Source organism: Sipha flava, unplaced genomic scaffold (assembly GCF_003268045.1).
Source record: "Sipha flava isolate LNK unplaced genomic scaffold, YSA_version1 66_pilon_pilon, whole genome shotgun sequence".
Taxonomy (NCBI): Eukaryota; Metazoa; Arthropoda; class Insecta; order Hemiptera; family Aphididae; genus Sipha; species Sipha flava.
The window spans coordinates 1,128,218-1,156,201 of NW_020273606.1; the positions used below are offsets into that span (position 1 = coordinate 1,128,218).

The window sequence follows — 27,984 nt, forward strand, 5'->3', positions numbered from 1 at the left end:
GTTGTCTTTTTTTTTTTTTGTGAATAAATTGGTTACTGCTCTAAACCCACGTTCAACCAAGTAGGATACTGGAAATCCTATAAAAAATGTTTGTACAACAGCCCACGATCTAGGATAAAGTATAGGTATTTGCTTTTGTAGCACAACGCTTGGTATCCTTCCTTGAACTTATACACGTACAATGATTTGCAGTACAATGTTATGACTACTTAATGTTGTTAAAACGGTCAGCGCCCCCTTTTGTAATGAAATGCTCACATATTAAACTTGTAACTTCCATCGCCCCCTTTGGATAGATCTAGCACCCCCGGGGAAGCGATATCACTCACTTTGGGAAACACTGTTACAGCCTATAAGTATGAAAATATTTGATAGAGGGGATGGGGGCTCTAAAAATTATTCTTGGCACCGGACACTAATTGTGCTAGGCTTGGCACCGTTATTTAGTAATAGCAGTATAGAACAACATTTAATTGTTTTCGTTTTAAATATACGATTAGTTAAAATTACCATTAGCTAGAGACTTGAAACTTCCTACTTCAGAATTTTCCAGATCCATGACAACCATTACACCACTCTCTATATACCAGCATAGTATACGGAAGTATGCGATCAATGAATTATGGTCTTGCAGTAAGTATTAACTATGACTAAGCGTGTTGTACGTTATATATCACATTGGTAAAATAATATTTTATTTAACAACAACTCACTACGAAATTTAGAATTAACAGGTTTCGGATAGGTGTATACACAAATGTTTGGATATAAAGTACTAATCATCGTTAACAAAGTAATAATACTGTCTTATTTCGATGACAAACAAAACTCATATGACACAACATATGATCATAATATATTGAACTTTAGTTAAATATAAGCATGTGAAAGTAAGTAAAGTAAGTAAATTTACTAACGTTGAAACATTTATTATGACAATAGCAAAATCAATCGCTTAGTTTTGATCATTATTTGAAAATATTTTAAAACGTTTAACCCCTGTTCCATAACAGTTCGTCCTCTGAATTTCGATAAATATTATTCATACCGGTGCATTAACGTAATCGTGTAGAATTTTGATTTGGTCGTAATACCGAATTGACTAACGAGTAACGGTAACAATAGTAATAATCATTGTAATAATAATAATAATAATAATAATAATAATAATTATAATAATAATAATAACGAAAATAACAATAATAATAGTAGTGATAATAATAATACACGTATTTGGCACAACATTTATACAAGCTCTTATACAAAATTGATGGAAACAAAAACGTCAGTTAATGTTACATGAACGAAGTAAACAGTTTGAACATTTGTCTCGTGTTGAATCTGCATTTTTTATACTCTTGGTGGCACGCCTTCACGTCCTTTTTACTTCGACCGAAGTTCATAGCCTTCCGGAAAATATTCTTAGCCGCATCATCGCCAAAGTGTTCGCTGGGACTGAAAAAGCAACGGTATACGTTATTATAGTTTTACAAAACATTAAAACGTAATGTATAATTGAAAAAAAAAACTATCAACGGTAACGGTACGAAGATAACCGTTGAGAAGAAACGATGAATAATATAAATGTAAATAAATGTGCATGTACAGTATCTCGATAACACATAACCAGTGAGTGTAGTGTGCAGTATACGTACTGTATTATTAAAAACTTTCAACAAACTGTTGTGCGAGCGATCCGCTAAACGTACTATAGCAAAATATTCTCATGTCAAATTATTTTTATGTCGAACTTTTCTTTATCTCGAACTGCACTGCTATCCCCTTAAAATTACCATTACACACTCGAAAGCGATTACTCTCGACAAATCGATGTAAGATCAATCCGTTTTTCGATATCTTGATTACACAAATAATATTTTAATTACAGTTGGAACAGATAATTGAGCACTACGTTCAGTATAGGGATTGGGTCGCATCAATACTTGTAGTCGTTCATTTGTATTGAAATGGAGAATTAGCGTAATTCAAACGTTCCTACAATTTCGGACAAAGTTCGTTTAGTACAGTTAGTAAAGGCGACCCCAAAATATGTGACATCGCCAATGAATTCAATATTCTGCCAAACACATAATCGTCAACTGTCGAACAGAAAAATATAATTTCAGCGTTAAACTGTGGAAATACGAAAAATATTAATACCACTGCTTATTTGGACATCGATAAATGTTTATTAAAATTTATTCAAGGATCAAAATATTTTTTTCGGAAAATTACGAAAAAATACAGCAGTCGAAACGATTGAATTTCTTTCTAAATTGTCAAGATGAATGTTGGGGCACAGTAACATTTATACGCGTAGATTATTCGAGTATTCGAATTAAAAAAAAAACCTTTTACGTATAAATTCATAGCTGATAACGTCCAGATAAATACTAGAACCCTGGAATAACAATCACGCAATAACAATAGCTGTTGTTGTTGTGTATTAATTCGGTTGAATAAACTGTACCAGGGTAACAACTGCGCCTTGCCGGTACCGTGACTATCTACTCATAATACACTGTTCGTATTGCAGCACTTACGCCTTGTTGTGATGTACTACTATTTGTTACCAACGACGATTAATATTGTTTTTTAATATTACAATGCTGTTACTTATTTTTTGTTGGAATTAAATCCCGCCGAATGTTGTAATGATTAAAACTCGAATGGCATTATCATTTTTCGTCAAGTTAGCTAGCATAATGAGTTTCTTTTTATGTTGGCTTAATTAGTTAATTTTGCCGATTTGATCTCAAAATCTTGAATGATTTTTCCCTGACTTTTGTGCTATTGCTCGTGGACAATTTATTATTTTCCTTGTTTTTATTATCGAATGTATTATATAAAATTGTTCTTAATAATTGTTTTCGTACTATGGTATACGCCTCTGTGACAAACGGAAATAATTATTACTTAACTACTGAGAGAAAAAATCTTTGTCACAAAAATGTTTTTAAACTAAAATAAACTTGAATGATTAAGTTCACGTTTTGATTAAAAACCATATGACAGATGTAATAATGGGTTGTTTTAGAAAGGAAACGATATATTTGAAATTGAAAAAAAGATGAAATGAGTATGGAACAGAAAAATATTTAAGTGCTGATTAGATACGGATAACATAGGTAGGACGAAAGATCAAAAAACACCTATAATCGAGGAATACATCATAAATAGTTAGTGGATTATGGGCGGTGAATTGACGATGGTTCAGGGATATCAGGGAATGTGAAACATTATACAATTTTTAATGGCTCCATCCGAATTGGGTCCCGAATTTAAAATTACTACACTAATTGAGTTTCGAATTATTTTAGGTACTACACAAATTGGGTCCCGGATTTCTATAGGTACTACACTAGTTCCTAAATATTTTTTGGTAAGTACTATATTATAATAACATTTTCCTTTCCATTTTAACAGACTTAGGACTGTCTACGATCTATTTGAACTTCAGGTATGATAAAAAATGTTTTTATTGTTTTTTTTTTTTTTTATTTTATAGTCTTTCGTTTCTTTTCCATTTATTTTTATTTATGTTATATAATGATTTAAACATTTTTAATATTTTTACCAACAATTCAAATAATTTATATTTTAATGGAAAAAAAACTAAAAAACAAAAAAAAACACTTTAAAAAACATTTTTAACCATACCTGTGCTCTAAATAGATCATAAATGGTCCTAAGTCTATTAAAATGGGAAGGAAAATGTTAGTATAATGTAGTACTTACAAAAAAATTCAGAAAGTAGTGTAGTACCTATAGAAATCCGGGACCCAAATAAAGTAGTACTTATAAAAATCCGGGACCCAACTAGTACACTACCTGCGACTAGCCCCTAATACTGGGGACCCAACTCGAATGCTCCATTTTGAATAACCTTCTTATCTCATTTAATATTAACCGTTTTATTTTATATGCCGTAATTTTTTTAATAACAATAAATGTTATAAAAAGTAGTCTAATAATATATGCATATTTTTATAATAGGTTTGGGTATGCCATAATACGTTTATCAGATATGTAAATAATAATGAAAACCATAAAACTGCCCCAAGTCCCCATTGACACAGCTTCAAGACTAATTAAATAACTAATTAACGCAGTATAATTTAGGGGTAACGATCGGACTACAATTCGCCTTGATAGAAAACACGCAACTATAAATAACGCTTGTATGCATGCATTATAATTGCAAAAATAATATTTCATCATTTAATATTTGAAACTAGTTAATTTATTTTATAATTTTTAAAAGTTAAATTACTTAACTAAGAATAACTTTAACTTTTAGCTTTTAATTTAACTTACTGTGATGTATTACACGTGAGAATTTTGATATAGCATTTGTAAATTAAATTTAAAAACATAGTAATGAAAGAGTCCATTTTAAACATTAGCAAACCATTTATAATTAATTTGTAAACTTAAAACATTAATAAATTTACATTCTAGTGAAAAAATCTCGCAATTATAATAATTGTAATAAACCGTTTTTCTAATTTTTTATATATATGGTTTTCTTGTATGGCAAATACGTAAAATTAAATTGAATAAAATAACGAAAAATATACAACCAAATACTATGGGACCATTACGTATGAACAAAGTCTTATTTCGGTATTCGAAATACATGAGGATTCGTAGACTCTTATTTCTAATGATTCTAAATAAATACATACTTATCGATAAGTATTCATTATGTTATTTGGAATACGGATTTTAATATTATTCAAAATATATTTTATTTGAACACTTGGCAATCATTTTTTTAAAAATATTTAATCTTAAAAGTTCAATGTCAATCCATGAATAAATTTAAATGTACTTCAAAAATCAAATAACATACAATCATATTTTATATACGTGATTCAAAATGACAAAGTCATAACATTATTTTTTTCGTTTATACGAATACATACTTCAATCATTCGTTTTATATTATATTATTTTATCGTTCAAGATTAAACATGTATATCAACATATAGTGTACATAAACGCAAACGAATGCAACGTTTTATTCTATAAATATCAATAATTGCTCGGAACGTATTGTGGGAAATATATTCATACCCCAATGATATTGATGACTCATTTCCTATATTATATCGATTCGTATCAAAAATTGATTATAAATATATATTATGATCTAAAACATCACTATCGTAACGAAATTAATGGAACAAACAAAATATATTAAATTAAATAAAAAATGTAATCAATAATACACACCAATGATCTTACAATCGTTTTCGTCGCCTCATCAATTATCCTTTATCTCTTACAATTGGATATCACGCAATTCAGTAACATTATTTGACCATAAGCTTTGTTCCATCATATGTGTCATATAGTGTCTACAATTACGAGTATTGTTCTACCATATCTCTTGGTTTTTTTCCTATCGCAAAACTATTTAATTTAGATATTATTCAAGACTGTAGAACATAAAGCACGTGTGAGGAGTTCTTACGTATTATTTTCCTTATTGGAACCCATGCCGTTTTCGTTCGAAATCATTACAACCATACACATGTACATGTACCATACACGTATTTTCCATTTTTTTTTTTTTTTTATACCTTTTAAATATGTAATTTTTAATGCGACGTAGGTATGCGATGTGAATGCCTACAATGTCAATGTGTTGGATTTAAGTTTTAAAAGTCATATGCTGATATATCCCCGATTGAATATCTAAATAACTAAATAAATAGTTAATAAGAAGTAGACGATATCCTAAGTAAAATAGTGAAAAAAAAAAAAAGCAAAATATGACGAACTTATCCGAAACACGGTTCACAATACGTAATACGATAAGATATGTGTAAGCTGCTGCATTTGCTTACACATATTTTTTATCATATACTGCATTTGTTCATAATGTTTATGCGCACCCTCTCGTTATTTAGTGTTCATAGGACCCAATAACAATTACTGCAGATCACCTATTATTTAATATTTAATTGAAACATGAAAATTACCATATTAGTATACCTGCGGTATTGCTATATCCGTTCATAATTGTTTTCAAGGGGAAAATCACGTACAAACCGTTTCGCATGGAATCAAATAAATACAAACGTTTAATTAGATTCGATAAACTTATATTACAATACTCTTCTTTACTCGGAAACGGCGAACGCATAGTTTAAAGTATACCTATACCTCTGCTCGTCGTTTTTCCGTTCTAAAATACTATAGGTTCGCGTGGAAATAAATAGTGAAAAAAAAAAAAAAAAAACCGGAAAATGAAAATAATTTGTATTTAAAACGTATACTTTCACGGTCAATGTCGATAGCGTTACTGGTAACGGTATAGTTTTCGGCGAGCTACAAAATGTTTTATACGAAATGAGTTACAAAAAATATTATAACAAACCAGATACGGTTCGCGGCAAACGTCACAAAGACGTTGTGATGTTTAACTATTATAAAACTTGTATACTGTACACACCTCGAAAACGTAAAAAGTGCGCGACCCATCGCGTATAATCGGTTTTTGTTCAGCGCTTCTATGCGGTTTGCGATCAAAAATGTATTTACATTTCCATGTTCTTGACTGAATAGTACAAATATTGAGGTGCGTTACCCCATCACCTGTACTTTCCAAATCATGAATTGTAATCAAGCAAAATTATGTACTTTATTTTGTACAATTCTCAAACCAGAGGCGGCTAGTGGGGCTTATAGAAGTTCGAGTACAAAATTCAAATATTTCCCCTTTATCTATTATCATAGTTTACCACCTTTAACTTCTGTTGGTAATTAATTAAACTCAATTCTTTGTTATGTACTAAATTATTTACCGTTTTTTATAGATTAATTCTAGATTCTAGAACATCTACGTTAATACTTTTTATTAAATTTTTAGATTCTTAACGGAGTGATGAACGTGTTTATTTAACAATGATATGTGCTTTTTTTTAATTTTATTTTTATTATTGTGTCTGTCATCACGTTTTGGAGTAGTAATAGTGCTTTAATTTTTGACTTCAGCCTCTGTTTAAAAAGGAAATTTAATCTAGTTTATACTTTAGGTGGTCAAAAGTAAAAAATGTATAGTAGTTTTTAAGAGCCTCTGTATAACCCTGAAAAAGTAACGGAAAATCGGGAATTTTTACGTATAACCACTTTTTGACTAAATCGATTTTTTGATTTTGCTGTCACTCAAAAGCGAATCATTGTAAAGACTTGAAATTTTAACCAAATGTTTATATTAGCGTTATATATTTATGATTAAATTTTCAAAATATTTAGAATTTTTTCAAACTATTTATAGACCATTGAAATTTTCGATTTTTCTCATTTTTTTTCTTGAAATACCGATGAAAAAAAATTTGGCTTCTTAAAAAATCTTTAAAATTTAATATAAAATGTTTAATATATACTGCCCCACTACAACTCAACGGATCATTGAGCATTGTATTTTATAACCACTTATTTCTATTTTCAGTATTTGCCGTTTATAATATGTTATCGGGAATTTTATTAACAATTATTTCTGAAAACTGTTTTTTTTCATTTTAAAATTAATACCATAAAGTATAACAAAAAACAATCTGGCTAATAATATAATCATTGTTTATAATTTATAAGATCAATTGTTTTCGTTGTATTTAGTTTTGGTAATCCAGTTGCAGTTGTGTGTCGACTATCGAGTTGTTAATGCCTTAAATATTTACGTAAATAAATATCAAATATAATAAATATTATGCTCCAAAAAAATACCGATAAAGTGTGTGACTATTATGATAATACCATGTAAGTGGACAGTACTGCTATAGCAGTGGTCAAATCACTACTGCTATAGCATTGATATTTAATTGCGTTTCTGAAAGTTCTTAAGAAAAAAAACCAAAATTTAGAATGTCCATCAATGTGTTAACAATAATATTGTTGATCAAATTTGCATAAAATAAATTTTAAATCTAAAATAAACATGTTATATTTTTTGGGAATTGCAAATTATACCTAATAAAAGGTTAAATCATCATAGATACAACTCTATTTAGTTTTATATTTTAATTTTTTATAAGTCATATATTGACTATTTTTAGACTATTTTCTAATCAATAGAAGAAATCTTTTGCTTGTGTACATAAAATCAATTTAATTAATTTAATTGTAGTAGGTAGTAGGTAGTAGGTACCTATTAAAGGTAATTGATAAATTTAAAATGTAGATCCTACACATTTAAAATGATTGAATAGGTACTTGAATGTATTAAAGCTGTAGGTATGTTGAATCATACATTGCATTGTTTATATTATTTAGATATCTATACTAATACAATAATACTTACTATAGCCATCCTAAGTAATTTGATCTTTCAAATTTAAAATTTCATCATCAATATTTTCATTTAAATTATTTGGTTTTCTTTCTCTATTATCGTTTGCCATCACTTATTAGAGTAATACACAAAAGTTTTAATTATATTTTAATATAAAACAAAATAAATTAAAGGAAATTATTATACCTAATACACGACATAAATGTAACTTATTTAAATGATCACAATTTTGAAAAACAGAAATACATTAAGACATTAGGCATTTTTCAAGTTCATATTAAAACCAAATACATATTATTATAGACAAAACTATAGTAAATTACTAAAATAAAATGAATCTATGAGTCAAAATATTCTATACATTTTGTTGTAGTAAAGCCTAGAGTGGGATATCATGAATAAACGAATTAGTCGACAATGTTGAAAGTAGCAATGTAGCCACGTTCAACGTACCAAATACTTAGTATCATTGTTCATTGGTTATAAATAGTATTTATTATTGTACAACCTAAAATCAGATTGTATTAGACTATTTTTAGAAATGCAATATTATATTTTTATTCTTAACATTAAGATAACAATATTAAATTACAACTAATGTGATGATGACAAGAAATTGGTCAGACAATATTAAAATAATAAAAACTTTTTCGGTATACCTACGGCATAACGAATATAAAACGATGTTCGGTGGCATTCGCCGGTGGCAGCGTCGTTCGAGGGTTTGCCGTCCGGCGGGCAACAACCCCCTTAGGGCCCCTTCACGCGTATCCACTCGGCAGCGCTTCTTAGCAGCGCGTCAGTGGTTTTACGAATTGCTCATTAATAAAGACTGAAATCAAAATGATTCTAATTGAACTCGTCATCCGGATTAATTGCGCTACCAACAAGCTAACAAAAATGGTCGCTCGATTGCAATGGCGTGTGAAACCCTCAATCTAAAAACACGTTCCATCACGAGAAACGCGACTTTTAGACCCGGCGTTCTGTGGTCAAGTCGACCACCGACACCGTCCGTGACGCTTCTGATCAGTGGCTGTGTGTGAAACCATCCGTATGTGTTGGTATTTTTCCATTACCCCTGCTAAGAAGTGTTGCCGAGTGATTACGTGTGAAGGATCCGTCACTCGTCCACGCGCCCGACGAACCCGTCAATTGAAATCGAAAAACAACACCGTACTCGCGACTCGATTTCGCAGGTGACGAAGTTCACGTGCGACAGTATGAATTAGATTTTTGCATTTATTTTTTCTGTTCGGGACACCGTTAACGCATCCCGCAATGTATCTCCGCTCGTCCGGGTCGACCGTGCGCGCGACGTCGTAACTAAATATCGCCATCACTTCGCGCGTGCCCGATCGGGCTTTTGCCCATCCCCTCATGCCACTTATTATAAACGTACCGCGCACGGCGAAAAAAAATCTATAGAAAAAATTCAAATTCCGACGGTATACACCGAGTGCTGTCTGGTATCCTCACGCGCCGTCACCGCGTTTACCACGTAACATCAGCTCCCAGAAAAACACTTTAGAACGAATGGATCGCGCAGCTCATGGATTTCGTATAAAATATGATTTTTTTTTAATAGTGCCATCCTCGCGGAAGCAGAGCTAATCGCAGAGAATGTAACGCGGTTAAGATTTTCACGACGTTTTAATGTTTTTCTTCGTCATCCTATCGTCCTTATCGATTCGGCCGTCAAACTATCAGTCGTCAAAGGAGCTCCGATAGTTGGAAAAAAAAAGTTTAATTTCGCAAACGGATTTATCGAACTTCATCAGATTACCGCATCGGTTATCAATAAAGCGTATTGTTGCGCTCTGACAGAGGTGGTTTTTGAATCTTTGTACAATTTTAGCGTAGCGAAATACAAACCGATAAAAAAAATCAATTTAACTGTCATTCGTTGTCACAAATGAACAGATATTTAAAATCACCTCTGATCCCAGTGAACCTATATAAATCAATGAAAGAAAAAAAAAATAAACCGGGAGTTCATATTTAAAATCCGTCCGATCAAAGTTTCTAATTAGCTCTGGCTGCAGTTCTTCGATGTAAATAGTTGTTTTTTTTTTTTACTTCTCAAGACATTTAACGTGATAAATATTATCAATTACTTGCTCCGGTTTATACGTGAATTATTGTCTACGATAATAATCTTAACAATACGTTGACCTTACTCGTTTTCTTAACTACTCGTATTATCATTATACCAAAAATGTAATGTAATATCGGCGATGGTTATTATTACATGCTCGAGTGTATCGTGCGTGCGCTGTGCACGGTCTGGGAGATTGATGAGACGACAACTCATCCTACCATTCGTATTTCCTTAGACCGTATAAAAATAATAATAATAATAACAGTACGTACTCGGCGCAATACGTATTACATTTTAACGTATTTGATTTTATTTTCAATTTTCCTTGACGCATATTTTTTTATTTTATTTTTTTTTTTTTTTTTAGCAGGTCAATGCGAATATTAGTCAGTCAACGAATTTCACGCGTCTAACACATTGCATTATATTACATATTATATACCTTTATATATATATTATGAACGTGGAGATTTATTTATTTTTTCTGTCATCGGAACGCTTTCTCCCCGTCATCGTCAATATTGAATTACTACGAATATTTTGACGACTGTCATATCAGCGAGATAATGCGCTCATTTTCGAATGCGGACGAGATGAGTGAAATATAATGTATAATATATGTTTATTGCTCGTACATATATGACGTGTGCGCGTATTGAATATAATGGTGAACGTATATGTGAAATGTTTGCGGTAAAACGCACGGAAAAAAGTTTTTCTTCAATTTCGGTTGAAATTAAAAAGAAAGGTAATTAAAATCGTGTATTTTTGTTCATCAATAACATTATTATCGTTACTGAGCTGTCAGTATTTGTAGTGAAGAAATAGGACGGAATAAACTTTTACAATTTTTACAGCAGACTAGTGTATGTATGTCAATAAAATTATAATGTTGCCTATATGTAGACTCGAGGTAGATAAAAAACAGAAAACGGACATATTATAATAATCGTAGGAGCATACTTCGAAATCGCCTTATTACAACCGTTATAGTAACCAGTGACGTACCTGACTTAATTCTATGGGGAGGAAAGGGATAAAACCCTACTCGATAAGTGTGAAAGCTATATTTTCTTTACCTTCCCTCTTCTTAAAAACATCTTCGATGTGCCCTGTGGGTTAAAACAACATTTATTGCCCCTACTCGTAATATAGGTACTAATTTTTTTTTTTTTTTAATTTATATAATATTTTTGAAAATTTTCTAAAAATGTGGTTAGGTATTAGACGCATAAAATAACTATTTGACATGTATATTATGTAGTAAAACACGATATTTATTCAAAATAATAATGAACAATATGTAAGATTATAAATCTCGCTATATATATATATATATATAAGTCTCGCTAAATCATATATTTTAAGTTTATTAGAAATGCCTGTAATTTTATCTCAGTAAATACCTTCACAAACATATCAATCGACGGGAGGGGGCGATCGCTATCAACGACCGCCTTCAGATGCACCACTGATAATAACGATAACAACGTAACATACCACACTTACGCACGCTATCATACGCGTATAAACATAGGCGCAACTAGGGGAGCGCAATAAGGTTTACAGCACCCTTCAGTTCAAATGTAACACTCCTGTTATTTTTTTCAGGTCTATATAATCAATAGTAATTACAGTTATATTCCATTTAATTTTTTTTTCAGCAATTTCAGCACCCCCAATATTTGGGCTCTAGTTGAGTCCATGCGTATAAGCGCGTGCGAATAGATTCCACGTCCTTGGAGTATTTTGTATGAACGTTATTGAATACAAATCGAACGAACGGATTCGTCTCATCGTAGTGCGTTTGATGTTACCTCGTAGAAGACTGAAAAACACATACCGTATCATATCGATCGATAAGAATCGATTTAAGAGGTAGTGGGCATCGTCCCAAAACACACTAATCACGGCCACGCGTGAGGTGGTAAAACATTTTGAAGCAGACCTTTTTCGAAATTATTTTTTTCTCCACACACATACACATACACACATGCATATATATATAAACTTGGTCGGCTCATCAATTGGAAAGCTCCCAAGTGGTCTAAAAATGACCTTTATGTATTGAATTTTTCGAAAGGCCTTTCGAGTTAAAGGAATTTTCATTTTTTTAACTTGTCATAATATAGGTATTCGTTAAATTCTAATTCAATAATAATAATTTAATATTTTACTCGCAAATATAATCGTTTGAAGTGAATACCGAAAAGTATTCGAAAAGTTATAAGCATTACACAAGTATATATTTTTTTTCAATCTCCCTATTTAAATGTCAAAACCTCAAAATAGACAATACGTTTTGAGTTATGAACTATAATATTAGAATTTATCATAACAATACTCCGAAATATATCAATTAATCACTTAAAACTAGCCACTAGTCAGTTTGTTCATTAACCAAACTTTGAACTACAGGAAACAATTTTTACACAGATGCATGAAAGAGGTATATATAGTTTTGATTTATTTGACGTACTCGGAATACGCCTAATTTATTATTTATTAATTTATTTGTCTATAATATTATTCATGAGCATATCTAGTTGTTTTGATTTTTAACTTGCTAGATCGTGTAATTTAAATATCGGTAAATGTATTGTACTGAAAGATCAATAAGCAACGAAAGTTTCTGAAGTAGGCATTTAGTGTTATTAAAAAAAAATTTACAATCTGCGATTTAATAAATAAATGCGTTATTAAAACGAAAAATCGAATGCTAAACACGAGACAAATTGTAAAAAAAGATTTTGAAAAAAATGTATATTAATATACTAGATGATTTTGAAAATAATAGAATCCATTTTCTTACATTGCGTGAACAAAACCGCAACTATTTTGTACGTAGGTTCGTTCTCACTACATGATGCTATCCAAGATATACGATTGAGATATTTTTATTATTTTACTCGTTGAAAATCTCTGTTTACACTAGAACATAACGGTTCGATGGTAATGCGAAAGGTTGTATGCGTTGAAACGTAAAAATCTATCGTATAAGCTGGTACATACGTTTATTTCGAATAGATTTTTATCATCGACTTCGGTCGCATATTGTTTTATTTTTTTTCTTTAATATCGATGCTGAACTAATAATTTCGAGTTGAGTAAATCGCTAACCCCTACACTCGAGGTGTAATCGAATGTGTAAAAATTGGCTGACAATAGCCACCAAATCAGTATTCACTGGGAGAAGAGGCACTCTTAAACCACAACTACCGTAAACCGACATTGTTTATTATACAATATTTTACAGTGATATTTACCCATAAATATTACTAAATAATACGAGTACACGTAAAATACGGTTTATTTTTGTATAATACATATTACCAAATAGTATACTACTTTTAAGCGTTTTTTTCCAAGAGTTATATTGTGTATTTTCATTTATTTATTAATTTTTTTTAATAAAATATAATTTATTCGTGTTCGAGGATCAATTTTTCTAAACGAAAAAACAACCATACCAGAAGGCCCATTAAAATGTACACGGAATAATTTAATATATTAATCATCATATTTACGTTTTCGGAAGAATGCTGCAAAAATGCATCGAATACAAAATCTTAAACAGAAAAATATGATAGACGTTCAATTTAGGATTTCGTTAACAGCATCAGTTCGTACACGGACGAACTGTTCATCTGTGGACCGTGTGCGAATTGAATACCATACTAATGGTATACGCATGGTAGCTTCGCATAGAAATCGCGCACGTTCGAACGCTAATAGGATCCCCCGTTCATCGATGATATTATAGTAATGGGATCGAAAGAGTATTAACCTCGGACGGAATGCAAATATGCACCCGCAGTACGTATCCGCGTATCCACTGCAGCCGAGGATCCGTGACCCGGTAAACCGTGCGGTGTATTTAAAGTCTATTTGAGTTTCTCGACTTTGAAAGGGTGGCGACGAACCTATATTTTGCGGTCATATCGATTTAGAATTGGGTCACCAACATAGTTCTACTCGTTTTAATTTTAATCATATTATATCATAATGCAGACTGTGGATGAAACTCAAACTAATTTGCATACAAAGTTTATAGTGGGCGTAAAAGTTTCATGTTTTAATGCTGTGACATGGCTACCTCGTTTATACGAGTATATATGCTATGCGTAGGTATATGAGATTTACACATTAATATTATTTTACCGATTTTAACGTTACACAGCAACGAGTGAATTATACGCACTTGCATGCATGTGTGCGCGACACATTAAGACTTTTTACTAAGGTGGGGCAGGGGAAGATAATAATATATATAAGTGTATTAAACTTACTTATTACGCTAATGAAAAAATTTACATATTTTTAGCTACAACTAGGGCTTGGGACTTCTTAGGAGTTCTAACATATATCTATGTAATTGTCAAAAATATAATTAATATAAAAATGTGTTTCGTACAAACCGACTATTTTATACTTGAAATCGCGTTGTGTTTTCGCATCGTTTTTTTATTTTTTTTTTATAGTATTGTTGTTATTGTTAGTATTTTTGTTAATTCGATGATTTAAGTACCCGACCGTAGTCATAACCTAGTACAAATAAGATCAATAAATTAATGATACAGCTCTAATATATATAAATAACTTCTATCATATTTTTTATAATCTTAAATGATCATAAAATATAAAAGTAATATTATAACATTGAAAAAGTACACGTAAAAAAAAAGGAGTTCAAGAGTTAGGTTCATCCTTCCCGTAATTACGCCACTGCAGGTTTGTGTGTGTTTGTGAATCAGTGACGCAATGTATGTTTACGTACAAAAGCAATTTGGTAATATTACAAGATAAACTTTTAGAAAAAAAATGTGAGCTCAAGCTCAAACTATCTATATATTTATCCTCGAGGAAATCGGACTACGTTTTGTTGCTGTTGATGAAACGAATAATATCGTATTGAATTTTTGCTCGCGCGCGAAATCGAAATCGTAACGAAACGATAAATATTATAACAGCTTTTAGGTCTAGCTGTTGCGTTTATTTTATTGTTCACCTGAGCATTTTCAGCAGATTGGTTTCCACCCGGTTCAGTTGGTTCTGTGGCGTGGCGGCGATTTGGCATATCATTTTTCTCGCGCACGTCGACCTGTCCTGTCGGAGTATGTCATCAAACTTATAGAAATCGTCCAACGACTCTTCGACGAACTCGTCGAGGTGCTGCTGAAACACAAGAGACACAATAACATAATACACACTAATTGCAATAATAATAATAATACTAATAATAATAATAATAATAATAATAATAATAATAATAATGATTATAATTAATTCACGGGCCCACCGTTAAAACAACGACGATAATAATGTACATAGTGGTGGTAAGTGCAGCAGGTACTACTACACGGTCCTATTCAACGATAATAATAATAATAATTATTATCGTACCATTATTAAGTGTTTTATAACAACTATACGAGTATATATATGAACTCGATGGATTTCATTAAGCGAACGCAATTAATCATAATTTTTTTGTCCACTACCACACTTGGTTAAAACCATGAGTATGAAAATAATAAAAAACGCTTTCTGTTTATATACACACACACACGTACACATATATATATATGTATATTGTTTTGTTTTTAAATAATCGTTTGAAAAGGTATTAGCATACCCATTATATTAGCTCAGACAGATAGATCGGTTTAGATTTATCGTACTCTTGCGTTTGTAATTCGCTATTGTTATGTACTCGTATATAATATATACGAGTACATAAATAATTATATTATAATATATTTATACCATATATATTTAAAATACATATATTTGCACAAATCTGAACCAAGATATTTAAATTGAAATACAATTACAAATTAATTTTTTCTATTTAATAAGTGTAATCATTATCGTTTAGTATGATATTTTCATTAATCGTTTTTATATTTTGAAATTATGTTTCCAAGAGATTTTTTTTTTCAACCATGAATAACTTTCGTCGATTGCACTTATTGCACCTTATTTTTTTGTTTAATTAAATAATTTAACTAATTACAACGATCTCACATGTTTTCACAAGCTCAAAAAAATCGTTCTGTTAATATCCATTCTTGATAAAACCAATGGCAGGAAAATAATATTCATTTTTTTCCTATTCATGATAAAGATATAATATGAGTTACGTGTAATAGAACATTTCATAAAGCAAATAATAAATTTAAAGGTATTTTCAAACAGAAGATTAAAATTTAATTTTACTACAAATAATTCGTATCTGTCGTTGGTTTAATAATTAAAATCAACCAAATAAACAACAACCAGAAAAAATAATATTATATTTGAAATTATATAGATTAAGAAATTGAGTATTTAAATTTTATCAGAAAGCTTAAAAACATTTTAATTTTAAATACTTAGATGAACTTCATGCCGTATAGCTAAAATTGTATACAATTTCGTTAATAAAATCGTCTGCTCAGGTTTCTTCCTCATTTAAACAAACTTATAAAAAAAATGTATTATATCCGATATATTTTATTCTAGCTTCATATTTATCAGATAACAATATTCTTAACTATATAACCTTTAAACATTATTATTCGATTTAAAAAAAAAAAAAATCAAATTTAAATCTAATATCACAGGAAACAATATTAATGTAATTACTAATAGACATGTGTGATCACGAACGTCTATCATTTCTTCGGAGAGTATTATTATTTAATGAAACAGTAAATAATAAAAAAAGAAACCTACCTATTCGTAAGGGACTTCGTAATATTATATATTTTTAGAAGTAAATTATTTACATGGCAATGTCAATTGATGGTTTTATAATATCCCAAACTTAGACTATACATTAGAATCAACTCCCATAGAAGAATACATGGAGATACATTCATAAATTATTCATGAATTCCATTCAATTTAAATGAAACATTTCAAAACTACCTAAACAATAGTGACTATCGTCTATCAGGCAACCAATAAGAAGTTGATACAAATGTTGGAGATCGAATGTACGGTAGACACGAAAACTACTGAACGGTTCGAAATGAATGAAATATTCAGAAGTTTAACTTTTAAAGTATCGAAATAATTTAATTATAAAGTTGATCGTACTATAACGATGCATAACATATCAAACGTGATAGGTACAATTGAAATATATGACCACAATAAATTTTCACGCGTTTCTAATTTTGATGAAGGTTGTAACGTCCGAATATCTTCTCTGAACATAAAACCCATTTACCGAAACACAGAATCCTGATTAAAATTGAAACAATGCAACATTGATATTTTGCTTCTTTGACTAATTTACAAACAGAACTTTTACAGTTTTAATATTTATTGTAATTTGATATATTTTAACCACTTAAGTTTTATAACGGGTTTTACGATTTTCAAATTAAAGTCTGTAATATAATACGTTTCCCTTTAAAATACTTTTAAAAACGTAACAATTTAATAGTTTTGAACTGTGATTAAATTAATATTACAATGACCAAGAACCACGAATAACATAAACCGTAGCATTCCATAAAACTTCTTACAGTTAAATAAATAAACAAAATTTAATAAAATTCAAAACTAGATTATTGCTCCCAATGTACATGCTCATGCTCTTTATAAATTAATATTAATCAACGTAAAAAGTGGATGAAAAGTTCCGAATTAAATCTATTCATCTGTTTTAAAATTTGAAGAAGCAAAGGAAAATATAATAATCAAAATAAATAGGTATAAGAAATACAATTGATATTTTATAATATATATTTGTAATTTGATTAATTTGAAAACACGTATGTGAGTTATAGCTGAAGCATTGAATTTAAAAAATAATATTTCAATATCATTGGAGAAAAAATAGTTAATAAGACACTACAATAATTGAAGTATGATACTATTATGAAACGTATTTGAGTATCGAAATATTAATATATTCTAATACTTAAGAAGCACTACACGAGTACTTTTCTGATCATGAAATTATGTACAATGTAAAAGTTGAACTTTATAGTGGTTCTTCGAACAGAATAAATTACTTAGATTGCTATATTAGCATTTATGTGCACATTTTTATTTTTAAATGCGAATCCACCTGTTCTCAATACATCACATACTCGTATATTAAGTTGTTCGACAGGAATTTTAAAACAATAATTACTTACAGTACCGATACGTTTTTGTACGTGTAGCATTTCAATTTAAATTAAAAATAATAAAGGACCTAAACGTGAACCTTGAGAGACACTAGAGGATACATAAATATCATTTGAAGTATGAAAATTAATTTTAACAATCTGAAAATGGTTAGAGAGATAGGATTATGACCATGAAATATGATAGAAAACCAAATGAATTTCATTTATGTAAAATAATAACATGATTAATTTTATCTAACGTTTTTTAAAAGTCTCTATTCGCAATCGTTTGCTGTCAATTTTTAAATAGTTTTTAGAATCTGTGTTTGGTAACATAAAAGATTAGTGAGAATATAATGTTTTGGTCGAAAACCATTTTGGAATGGATTTATTTAATAAGATAATAATGTAACAAGTTTCTTTGTAATTAGAGCTTCAACATTTTTAGTTATAAGTGATAATTTTGATATTGGTCCGTAATCACGTATAATATATTAATTTTATCACCTGATTTCAAAATTGATATAATAAAATATTTTTTCCAACCTTTGGGAAAGACTCCACTAGAACGCGATAAATTAAATAAATAATGTAATGGTTTTATCAAAGGAAATATGCATTATATTATAATATGTATTTGAAAATGAGGGATCTCTTATCCAGCCCTACGTCCAATTTATTATTAAGAGCATTAAGAATTTCTATAATTTCATAATCCGAAATGTAAAATTCGGAAAAATGAATTCGAAGATTTATATTATTTAAAATTGGAAAATGGCTTAAATTTATATTAAAATGATCAACATTATAAACCGAGAAGAAATAATTTGCAAAAAGTTTCGAAGAATCCGAGATATTATCTAATGTAACATTATTCGAAAGACAGGAATATTAGACTTATTAAATTTTAACGACTGAGTATATTTTCAAAATGATTTCATGTTTTTATTAATGTTATTTTTAATTTTCATAATAATTTGCATGAGCTATTTCTTAAATTTTCTACATAGTTGAGAAAAAAATAGAATAATCGTCTTGCAAATTTTTTATGTGCTATCTTTTCCAAATTAATACAATTTTTTAGAGAAGGATATTACCAGAAAATGTTATGTTTAAAACTGAGATTAATTTTAATTTTTGATACGTAAATGTCAAAAGACTTTTAGTGCTTTTAAAATGAAAAAATTCAAAGAAATATGTCCCCCTTCGTCCGATGACGTTAACCTAATAATTGAGATTATATTGCTTGAGCATTGTAACGGGATCAACAATCTTGTACTGAAAAATTACATCAATTCGAAATGCAAAATCGTTGATAATAACAATAATAATTTTTAAATATTAACACGCTACGGATACGTACGTGCTTGAAAAAATCGAACACTTTTACACTTAAACGTACCTTGTGGTAGTACCGAACATTTAATTTATTTAGTGCATGAAAATTTTAGCGCGTTTTTACTACCCATCTAAATGTGTTTACCGTCGCAGGAGGGAGGGGGGGGAAGTAGACGACCGTCTTTGCGTAACCAACACTGCAACGTTAACGGCTTCGTTCGGAATTCAAAAATCACTATTTACGCGTACACAAGGCGGTGGTACATCACGCACTTTTCGTTTTTAGCGAAACAAATGCGTACAATAGGATGAGGCTTGTAATAAAGATAACAATAATAATAAAAAACCATTTACCAAAGGTTGTGTAAGCTTCAGCACGAATTCGAAAACAAGATATTATATAATGCACACATCACATTTGCGCGCGATAGGATACGGTTTATGTAAATTTTCACACAGCATCATGTTCCATCGATTTCGATTGCCGTTAAGTCGTCGGTCGAATTCAAAACGAAATTCCTCTCTACCCACCATCTTTCCGCGGACTTGTTCCGAAAGGGCGTAGATAAATTTAGTCCCAAACGAATTTATCTTTTTTCGAAATAGGTAAACTGAGTCCCACGTATAAAATTTAAAGAAGTAAACTGAGTTCCTCGTATAACAGTTAAAGCGACAAATTGAGTCCCGTCTAAAATATTTAATGTATTAAATTTATTTAAATGTGTTAAAATCATAAATATATGTTGATATGGTTAAAAATTCACCGAGTACGATAGGTGAGTGTATTTTATCTTTACATCGTTAAATATTATTATATTTCACTCCGTATTATTACGTAACATTTATACAAGTACCTAACTATCTACAAAAACGTTGGATGTGATATATGATAACTGATAAATGCAAGTTTAATGTACGTAGTATACAATTGTGTTAATATAATTAAAAGCGTGTTAAATAAAAAAAAAACAGTATTTCACCATATTTGAAATTACCGCTTTAATTTTAAACAAGGGACTCAATTTACCGATTTCATTTCTATACGACTGAATCAATTTACCGATTTCATTTTTATATGAGGGAATCAATTTACCTTTTTTTTTTTTTTTGAGACTCAATTTACCAAACCCGTTTCGAAACATCGCGATTCGCGCATATCCCACCGGGAAGTAACGATGTTTTTATAACCGGTCATTTCTCATACGAGCGCAGGACGGAACTTGCGTCACGCGTTTCTTATGTGATCGTATATCCTTCTATAAAATATAATTTATCACGCTGCGTTTAAAAACCGGCGCGGGAGCTCGATACCAACGCGGGTTTAGCTTCCCAAGAGGATTTACGAATCGCGGTATCCCGATGCGATCGATTTGTTTTTCTCTCCGACCACTCACTATGGGTCACTGTGGGTCCGCGTTATGTACAATAAAATACGCAACGGCATCTAAAGAAATAATAATAATAACAATAATTTAAAGCACAGTAGAACGTTGGCGGGCGTGTCCAAACACGTAAACGAGCCTTGGGCAGCTTTGTTATAAATCGTCTTGTAACGCACGCGCGTTTCGACTCTTAAAACTGCAAGCGAAAAATACATCCTATACGTCTGTGTACGTACGTCCTTTGTGCATTCCTCTACCGCTCAATCCATTCCGATTTTCGTCCGGTACAGGAGATAGATTAAACCCTAAAGAAGAATATAGGCTATCTTTTGTCGCCAAAAAAAACAAAAAAAAATGAACGGGAAGCATCAGTATATCTGATAAGGTCCGGAAAAGCAGTTGTGTTGGCATCGTCAGAGACGTGCGTGGTTTTCCGTTCGTGCGCCAACTGCGTTAAACACGTGAACATCGTACAACTAGAGATAATCGAATACGGAAAAAATTCTAAAAAATTTTAACGAGAGGATCGTCGTCGCTTCGTGAAAAACGATCATTTCCTACAAAAGGACTTTCGTTCATTTTCAGCATTGTCTTTTTCCTACCGAAACCATCCGAAAACGCGTCCTCGGGTCGTCAGTAGCGGTGTTAGAACTATAACGTAATGCACTTCTACGCGTTCGTCGACGATCAGAGTTCGAAATGGTAAAAAATCGCAACGAAGATATGGATCCGCATAGCGTTTTGAGCCCCCCATGTACGTATTCATACAATTGCTAATCAGTTTTTATAATATTTAACGTACGATTAATACTAGTTCGGTTAATGTACGTATAACCCAATAGTTGAGAGTTCTAGTGAAGTTTTCGGAAAATTCTTTAATAGGACGATCTTAGGCCCTGCGAATGGTAAGCGGACCCACTCATGGTCACCCACTTAAGGCACTGCAGTGATAACAAACGTCACCGGCCCTTAGGTTCATTTTGTCTTACTATATAATAGTTACGTGCAGTGGCGTATTTAGGAATTTTGCTAGGGGGGGATGAAATATATAATAATTAATAATACACCCATAAGGTCATAAATTTGTAGTAGGCGACCGTATCATGATATAATAAACTAGTAACAAATTTTCTAAAAACAAACCCGCCCTAGGTAATTCCATGGTCATCATAGCCATTTTGTTTTATTTAGCGACTGCTTATCGGATTTATTATAAACACTCTTGCATGAAAAATAATTCGCAGAAACAAAATACAGTACACCATATATTATATATGTGTATATTTTTGTTGCCCGATAGTCGCATATGCCGCCAATGATTAGTAGCGATTAGTATATCAGGGCGGTACAATAACCACGACTAGAACATTTAGAAAGCAGACATACTTAAAAGTAATATCATACTTGAGAAATACAGGAAATGAGACAACTTAACTACCTATATAAAAAAAAGGTCAAGGGGGGGATCCATCCCCCATATCACCCCCCGTAAATACGCCACTGGTTACGTGTGTACGTGTGAGTATGACGTCACATCTCAAGTGGCGGCACGGGTCACCGTTGAATATGTTTTCCTGTTTCTCCTTTTTCCAACCCCCTGTCCTCGTACTTTATTCCGCTCCTTTCTTTTTTTTTTCGCTCGTCGTAGTAAACATCTCATCCCATCGATCGTCGCCCTGCTGTGACCGAAAACCGTTAATATTGCGCTTTATCCGTGTGCCGTATCGACAAACGTACAACGTGGGTGGCGGCGGTGGCGGTTGCGGACAAAAGGAGCAATCTACTTTAAACGGATTTCATCAGAATCCACTTTAATCTCGTCCCTCTTCAGTCGACCGTGCGTTCAACTTGCTTGTCAAAATAAAAACCACCGACGGTACTAAACAATAATAAAATAATAATATATTACGGTAAGGCGCTCGTATGTTGTTCGTGTGCTTACGCATTTGGACGCGACGACGGATGCGCAAAAACAAGACGATCGCAATCATTGATCGGACATATATAATTATACGTTGTTGTTCCAGCGATATTTTAAACCGGGGGGGGGGGGGGGGCGAGATATTCGTTTTACAGCCGTGGATTTTTAAACTTATTCCCTCTACTCCCGATAATAATTGTTTTCATCGTCCCGCACGTGCGGTCAGCTGATTGGAAATCGCACACATATATGTGTGAGTAGGTACTGAGCGGTCGTTTTTCGAATTCCCCGTAAATATTAAAAACAACCCTTGTTCGGTACGCTGCAGAAACATAGAAGAAAAATAAAAATTGTAACATTCACGACACGTTCGAGGTGAAAATAATTATTACCCGTTCCCGTCGAAAGCAAATTCAACATTGAATATTTGTTCGTGGCTTGCCGTCGATTTGTATACATGCCGTACTATTATTATTAGGACTCGGGACTTAATGCTCTTGAAAAGTACTTCAAGTACGCATGCATTTATGCGCATAAAAAGTTACAAATATGCTTTGAAAATACGAACCTATGTTTGATTTTTTTTTTTCTACACAATACCTGTATTCGTACAAATATTTTATAAAACTATAAATATAGTAAAAGACAAAGTAATAATTAATTAGTACTGTTTCTGTAGAGTTGTATATCTGAAATATATAAATAAAAATTAGAAATCACCCGGAACCCAATTAAAACGTATTGCTTAGGTATAATTTTGTTTTGCCTTCAAAAATATTAAACTAGACCAATAAAATATTTTTGATGTTTTGAATGATAGCCGATTATCTACTAGCAAGGTTTTACGCTTTTAAAAATAACGTTCAACATCAATTGATGTAATTGACACGTATTTGAAGAAAGTTGTTGTATTGTCACCGGTTAATCATCGGAAAGATTCTCTATTGAAGTTTCTTTTCCAGTTAACATTTTAGAAATCTTAAGTATTGCTTTAAATCCACTATTTTTCTCCGATACATTATTAAATGTTTGAAATACTTCAACACCGATTCCCCCTTCATAGTAGTTCAATTTATTTCGGACATATTTTACTGCAGATAATACTTCACATAATGAAATATTTTGCTTTTCTAGTTTCATAATATACTTCAGTGTAAGTCCAAGATTTGAACTAATGTACACTAAATTATCTTCCATACATAACATTGTTTTTAATTTCAAATAGAAATTTTAAAAACATAATACAAGAAAATCTCGTAAGAAATATCAATATGAATATATTAATTTTTTTATTTATGAATTTTTAAAATTAATAATCAACATAGATTATAAAAAAATGTGCTCTAAAAATTGGGAAATTTAAAAATCTGTTCTTAAACATCTACGATAAATATACAAAAATATGCATTGTTAATTTTTAGTACCTATATCATTCGTCTGGTGATGAATTTCTAGCTCACTTAGCAATAAATCTAATTGTCAAAAAAAAAAAAAAAATCATGCAAGCGCAACATCTTCCGAGCACTAGTTATTATTTTTATTTCAACTGCAGTAATACGCGAGTGGCCGGAAACGTATATGTAATTTTGAAAATGCTTTCCCGTTTTTATAACTTGGACTGAATATCGAACTGTAATCAGTATCCGTAAGAATGTTAAACGTATGCTATTTTTCAATATTATTTTAAATAAAAAACAATTTCAAATCAATCATATAAGTGCAACATTATAATACAGGTATATTTAAACTCTATAATATTTATGACGTAACATAACGTACACATAGATGGTGTCAACTTTATTAAACAATCGTATGTTGCGTGCCCTTAGATATTATATTTGACATTTGAAACTTTTTGTCCTCAACACATTTACTTTAATATTTATTACTATGTATTTTATGCGTATTTATAAAAAAAAATGTATACAAAATAATATTGCTCGTAAAAATATGATATACGATACTTTGAACATAACACGAAGGTTATACAATATTCTACGGTATTCAGTATACGGGTTTAATAACTTATTATTGGAAACTTAAAACATCGGTGCATTGCGAATTGTTCCTTAAGTATAAGTTTAATGAACAGATAAATTATCAGTTAACGATATTGCATAATTTATCTTATGACGTGTGTCTAAAACAACATAGTGAGGCTGTGCTATTACTGTTACTGTAATACCGTAAAAGTTCTAATAAGCGATTTTTCTTTTCATCAAACGAAAAATAACAACATGTCTAACAATTATATTAAAACTGTTTTCTTCGGACAGTGTTCGTTCGACCCTTTCACCGGTTTTCTAAATTATTCCAAAAATTGAGCTGCAAAAAAAAAAAAATTAAAAAACCAGTTCAGCGACTAGTTAATCGTATTACGTAGAGTTCTTCTCGAAAACGAACCTCAGATACACACGTTGGAATAGCTTATTTTCGATTACCAAAAACAATTATTTTAAAGCATCGGCCACCGAACCTGTACGTATAAATTACAAAATAAATAATTTTACCCGAGAGAGTAATGTGAGGCGCTTGTGCGGTGCACGTGAGAAACACAATTGGTATAAGACGAACGTAAGTAAAGCTTCACATATATACGAGTATATATATCCTCCACATGTGCTAATAATCATGTCCCGATAATACATCGGAGGTTATACAGTGGCCGTACGGGTGGTTAGTACGTAGTTTATTAACGTTTCTTTTAGTACTTTCGTGTACATGTTGTTCGCACGAGAAACTTTTAGAAACAAATTTATCGTAATCGGTTATGTCTTTTTTCAAATTAAAAAGTTCAAAATAGAAACTCGCAGTGCCCAGTAAACTCGTATTATGTAATATCTCTCGCGAACGGTTCTTCTACGCCGAAAATATGGACAAAAACGAGATATCGCAACCTTGTTTTACAGTAGGTATTGTTATACACGTATTACGTGCCCGTACAAGATTGTAAAGCGAAAATCTACGTCTCGAGTACAAAAACCAGTCGCCGCGCGTCACAGGTGAACACGCACACGGCGATGCACAAATAAGTCAATGACGTTCCGATGACATTTTACGGCTGGCACGGGACTTATTCGTAAACAATGATAATCGTTGCACCGTTGTGTTACGGGTCCGTGCGACTGTTACGTGTGTAGATTTTCGCCCGGAATCGCGTGAGTTCTCGAAACGAGCAAACGAACCCCGGAGAACGACGATAAGCTGTACCATACACCGGACGAGGTCAAAAACAATAAAACTATATCATCCGGGGCAACCCGAGGACGTTGAAACCATACGTTAACCCGTTACGCGGCCCGTGCTTGTACACAGCGACAAAAACTAATTTCGCACGACGCGTTTATATATTTCGTTGTACGCCGGACTCGTCGAACTGCAGTAAGTAAACAAGTACATAGTACGTTGTTACGTGCGCGCGCCCGTACAACATGATTACGTATTCAAGTGATACGCACGAGATCACGATGTTCTCATTAAAAAACGTTCTTCGCTCGCGCGTCCATCGCACTTGTTTGTATTTAATTCTCGTTTTACATCGCATTGTTTATGGTCGGAATTCAGTGGATCGTGAACCCGTGCGTGGTGCACGTTTGCGTGTGTTTAACTCGCGGTGTTGTTGTTTAATTTGTCCGTAGTCGTTAATGGCCCCGTGCCACCACTTTATTTTCGCCGGTTATCGATCGTACAATAAGTTTTTTCAATTATTGCTCGATGCCCAGTATTATTGTGCATGTATCACGGGACTATGTCGCGGAAACGTTATTGCGATCGGTTACGTCGAGATGAACGGATCGATAACTCTAAGAGTAATTGCAACACTCAATGGATGTCGCGTTATTTAACGCCGCGGTACACCCGGGGGCAGGAATTATTATTACCGTCGTCGTCGCTACAATACGTTTTGCCCAATCGTGTTCCGGTTTTTAGACGCGAGTCCGAATCGGTATCTATTCGAACCGGCCGCCGCCGGCGGTCACGAAGTCCCCCTTTGTACAACACAATCCGATAATAATTATTGCGTGACGAGTACGGTCGCGTTTCGAATACAATGCGGCCCGGGGTTTAAACAGTAACGTCAATGAAACACGATTAGTACATTAAAGGAGCTGTACAGGAAGTCATCATTCGTTTCACCGGCGAACGGTGGAATATTTTTAAAAAAATTGTCATGCGTTTCTCGATTGGCGCGCGGCGAGAACCAGCTGCGGACGAAACGCGCGCGCGTCGAATTCTCTCGGAGAGATCGTGGACTCCTGCACTCACCGCGTCGGGGATGGACCTCTTCCAGATGCCCAAAAGTTTTCCGGCGGCCATGGCGGCGGAGGCGGGCTTGGCCGGTCTGTTGGACGACGATATCTTCTGCCAGTCCTGGGCGAGCTTGTGCATCATCCACATGCCCATCAGTCCCATCGCGGCCAGCAGAGCCAGCCGGATGAAGTGTATGTGCGCCTTGACGGCGGCGCCCATCACCAGCACCAGGAATCCGATCAGCGTGATGCGCATGACTTTCCGGCGACGGTCGACCGACGGGGTGGACACGAACGGGCGAGTGATCGGAAATCGTACGGTCGTCGAAACGTACGTCGGACGCGGGGTGCGAGAGACACTGGTCGCGGGGCGCGCGTCGTTTTCACCGCTCGGTACTGGCTAACGCGAGACAGAAAAAAAAAAAAAAAAGAGACAAAATAGACGTTTAAGTACGGACACGTACGAACTTTGGCCGGCGGAAGGTTTCCTTCGTGGACGAACGAGACGGAACGGGGCTGACGACAAAAGGGTACACGTTTGTTCGGTTGTCCGACAACGATTGACGGTCGGTCGTGTTATTC

At 32.5% G+C, this 27,984-nt stretch overlaps 1 protein-coding gene across 2 annotated transcripts; it reads right to left on the bottom strand.

Annotated features, from left to right (window-relative positions):
• On the bottom strand, positions 1 to 27,984 carry LOC112691773. 2 transcript variants are annotated; one of them, XM_025566167.1, is made up of 3 exons: positions 27,419 to 27,984; positions 15,412 to 15,578; positions 1 to 1,455 (listed from the first exon to the last, which is right to left on the bottom strand). In XM_025566167.1, the coding sequence occupies exons 1-3, from the start codon at positions 27,656 to 27,658 to the stop codon at positions 1,296 to 1,298; spliced, it is 567 nt and encodes a 188-aa protein (XP_025421952.1). In that variant the 5' UTR covers positions 27,659 to 27,984; the 3' UTR covers positions 1 to 1,295. The 2 variants fall into 2 exon arrangements, with proteins under 2 accessions (XP_025421952.1, XP_025421953.1); XM_025566168.1 differs by having other exon boundaries at positions 15,412 to 15,575; positions 27,419 to 27,981.